This window comes from Dipodomys spectabilis, unplaced genomic scaffold (genome assembly GCF_019054845.1).
Source record: "Dipodomys spectabilis isolate Male_0828 unplaced genomic scaffold, ASM1905484v1 ptg000182l, whole genome shotgun sequence".
NCBI classification, from domain to species: Eukaryota; Metazoa; Chordata; class Mammalia; order Rodentia; family Heteromyidae; genus Dipodomys; species Dipodomys spectabilis.
In genome coordinates, this window is record NW_024870859.1 from 920,026 (window position 1) to 923,655 (window position 3,630).

At 41.2% G+C, this 3,630-nt stretch overlaps 1 protein-coding gene across 1 annotated transcript; it reads left to right on the plus strand.

Annotated features, from left to right (window-relative positions):
• The first annotated feature begins 1,013 nt into the window (after window positions 1–1,013).
• On the plus strand, window positions 1,014–1,760 carry LOC122121068 (ubiquitin-conjugating enzyme E2 D4-like). The gene has a single exon (XM_042695280.1). It carries the CDS (start codon window positions 1,014–1,016, stop codon window positions 1,758–1,760), a length of 747 nt encoding a protein of 248 aa, XP_042551214.1.
• The last annotated feature ends 1,870 nt before the right edge of the window (window positions 1,761–3,630 follow it).

The following is a 3,630-nucleotide window of genomic DNA, read 5'->3' on the forward strand; positions in this document are numbered from 1 at the left end:
TATTAAAAATGTTACTCAAGTAACACTTTTCTTAAGTGGTGAGAACAGATCAAACACAAATACACACATGTATGAAGAGATGTATAAAACATTCACACACCTTATTTGAAATTATAAAAATGAATTTGTCAAAATATTAATGATAGGTACCTTAAAAAGTTATCTCAACAGTAAACTTACTAAAGGTGTTTATACATGAGAATGCCACTCTTAAGGAAATACACATGCAAGAGGAACTCAATGATCTGACTCAGTTATTCACTGGGTGGAGAGAATGCATGGTAGCTCTACTGCATGTATGAATAAGAGAGCTTTTGGTCAACCACTCAGCCATGGCCCTCTTCAACCATTTCCAATGCACTAACACCAGGTGTCCTCACCCTGCTCCTGTGTCCCCCACGAAGTCAACTCCAGTCTATACCAAAGGCACACTACATGCTGTGGCCATGCTCCCCCACCCTATAATAGTATCACCTCCCACGTGATTTATGGAAAACCCGCACTACTCCATTTTTACCCCAGACAAAACCCGTAGACCCCCAAACAGAACCCATACCATTACAATGATAATCCTGCCCCAATTCAAAGTGACTCCATGCCACTCAATGGTATTTCATAATCGAATACCCCCACATCACCTTTGACATATTCCTTTGGTGCCTCATCTGTGCTAGATATGAACTTCATGATCCCAATCACCCCCATGCTTCTTCCACACTACCTTCCACTTGACCCCTGTGGCCCCAGTGCTTCTCCCACACCACCCCTCATGTCAACCCCACATCATGCCAGCCGACCAACATGATTCCCAACTTCTCTCATGTGTATCCACGTGACTATATGGTAATCTCAAGCGACCCTCATTATGACACAAACTCCATTCGATGACTTGTAGCCATAGGTGACAGCGCGTGCCCACCTACGGCACTCAGGGTAACTGCCAACGGCCATTCCCATGGTAACCACTGTTCTCAGAGCTTCCTGATGGTCGGTCGGTCCAGATCAGGCCTCCGATGTCCGCCTCTGGAGCCTCAGGCCCAGGCGAAATGCTTCAGGCAGAAGCGTCAGGTGACCCTGCCAGTGGTGACTCTCAGCAGAACCAGACCTTGGCTCATGCCCGGCCACCTCCAGGTAATTTGGAGCCACAAGTATCTTCTGGCCTGATGGACTCCTCTGAAAACGGGACAATGTCTGTGGTCATCGACCCTCTGTCTGCTAACCTGGAGTCTGTGAGCTCTTCGCAGCCTGCTGTCACCAGTGACTCTGAAAATAACCTAGAGTCAACTCCGAAGAGTGGAGGAAATACCTTCGGATCCCTTGCTATGAAGCGTATTCAGTGTGAGCTCCTGGAGTTGTCTCAAGACCCCCCGACCCTGTGCTCTGCAGGTCCAGTGGCAGAAGATATATTTCACTGGCAAGCCACCATCATAGGGCCTGAGGACAGCCCTTACCAGGGAGGAGTCTTCTTCCTCTCTATTGAGTTTCCGCATGATTACCCGTTCAAGCCACCTAAGGTCGCATTCATCACAGAAATTTACCATCCGAACATCAGCAGTACGGGGAGCATCTCTCTAGACATCCTGGGTTCTGAATGGTCACCAGCACTGACGGTCTCCAAAATATTGCTGTCCATCTGCTCCTTGCTGTGCTACCCCAACCCTGCTGATCCTTTGGTTCCTGAAATTGCGAGGATATTCCATAGCGACAGGATGACATTTAACAAAACTGCTCGGGAGTGGACGGGGAAATATGCCATGTGATATCAACCCAAAATTCTTCTGCACTAAGAGCCTAAATAAATTGTAAAATTTGAGAATTCAATTAGTTTCATGAAAATAAAGTTGGCACTTAACTAATTGGTTGTCTTTTTTATGAAGTAATGCTTCCCCATGCTTCTGGGCCCAAATTACCCTTTCATATTGAGACTAATGTATGTGGAGGAATATATGGGAGAAACTAAGAAGGCATAGGAGTAGAGGGGATGGAAGTGGCAGGAAAGATAGTAAGGACCAAATAGTGGAAGGTGATGGGAAAGATTGGCAAAAATTTTGTGGGATAAAAGAGTGTATTTATTGGAAAGGGCATAAAATACACTTTGTTTAGTATTTACTAATAAAAACCTTTATTGATTTAGAATAAGAAAACAGATCAAGAACAAGAAGAGAATAGTTCCACTAAACATTTGAAAACAACTATTTTAAAACAATTTCTTTGCTATGTAACCCAGATTTGCTTTCAAGTAGAGATCCTCTGGCTTAGGGCATGTAAATTATGGGATTACATGCTGGTGATACCATGCCTGGCCCTCTTGGGAAAGTACTTGAAGTGACAATACTTCAGGAAAGTTGAATGAAGAATACAAAGAAAAACACTGGATTTATTCACAGGAATCTTTAATATTTTAAAGGGGTTTTTAAAGCTTTTTATTAGCATATACTGGTTTTTACAACAAGAGTCTTCATTATGGCATTTACATACATTCATATGATGTGTCAGGATCAAAAATCATCCCCTCTATCACTCTCCTGTACTCCATTCTAATACAGTTCCAATATATTTATTTTTTTGTCATTGGGCTTGAACTCATGGCCTGGGCTAGCACTCTACTACTTTGTGCCAAGTTATGTAATGTATATATTATATTTTAATCACAATGACTCTCTATTGCAGTTTCTCAGTACTTCGTCCTAAGACCAATGGCTCTCACCAAGATTTCTATGCCATAGTCCTCCATTTGTAATCCCTTTCCTCCCTTCCCTTATCCTAACAAATATGTAAATATATTTACATGTATATGTGGATATGTAGATTCCATAAATGTGTGAATGGAACATTTGGCTTTTGGAGCATTGCCTGCTTGGATTTTTTTAATCACTTGATATATGTGTGTGTGTGCGTGTGTGTGTGTGTTTGTGTGTGTGTGTGTGTGTGTGTGTGTGTGTGTGTGTGTGTGTGTGTATGCTGGCCCTAGGGCTTTTTGGCTCAAGACTACTCTTCTAACACTTAATACAAAGTGCCACTTCTGTCTTTTTGGTGGTTAATTGGAGATCAAAGTCTCACCATCTTTCCTGCCCAGGCTGGCTTCTAATGGTGACTCTCAGACACCAGATTCCTTAGTAACTAATATTATAGGCATGAGCCACTGGTGCCCAGCTGTCACGAGATTTTTAAAGGGATTCAAATTCATTAAAGATAGAAATTTCATGCAAATTTGAGGTAAATTTCATTTCACATAGATCTTTACCTGATTTTTATATGCTTAATATTTCAATTATTAACTCATAAGAATAGTATATACTCACAAGTTCAAAGATGGCATACATATATTCATTAGGCTTTATTTAGTCACTACTTGGATAAAAGTCATTCTCCAATCAACAGAATCCAAAGTATAATCTATATTAATAAAATGAAAAATGGATCTTTACTTTGCTAATATACACATAATAGAATCTCCTTAAGAGGATTCCTACATTTTTTGTAATTCAATGATAGCAGCCTAGGACAATTTCTTCTTATAAATCTAAGGAAAATAAATTTTTAAAAATCTCTCTCTTTTTTTTGTCCGTCATGGGGCTTGAACTATGAGCCTGGGCACTGTCCCTGAGCTCTTCAGGTCAAGGCTAGCAT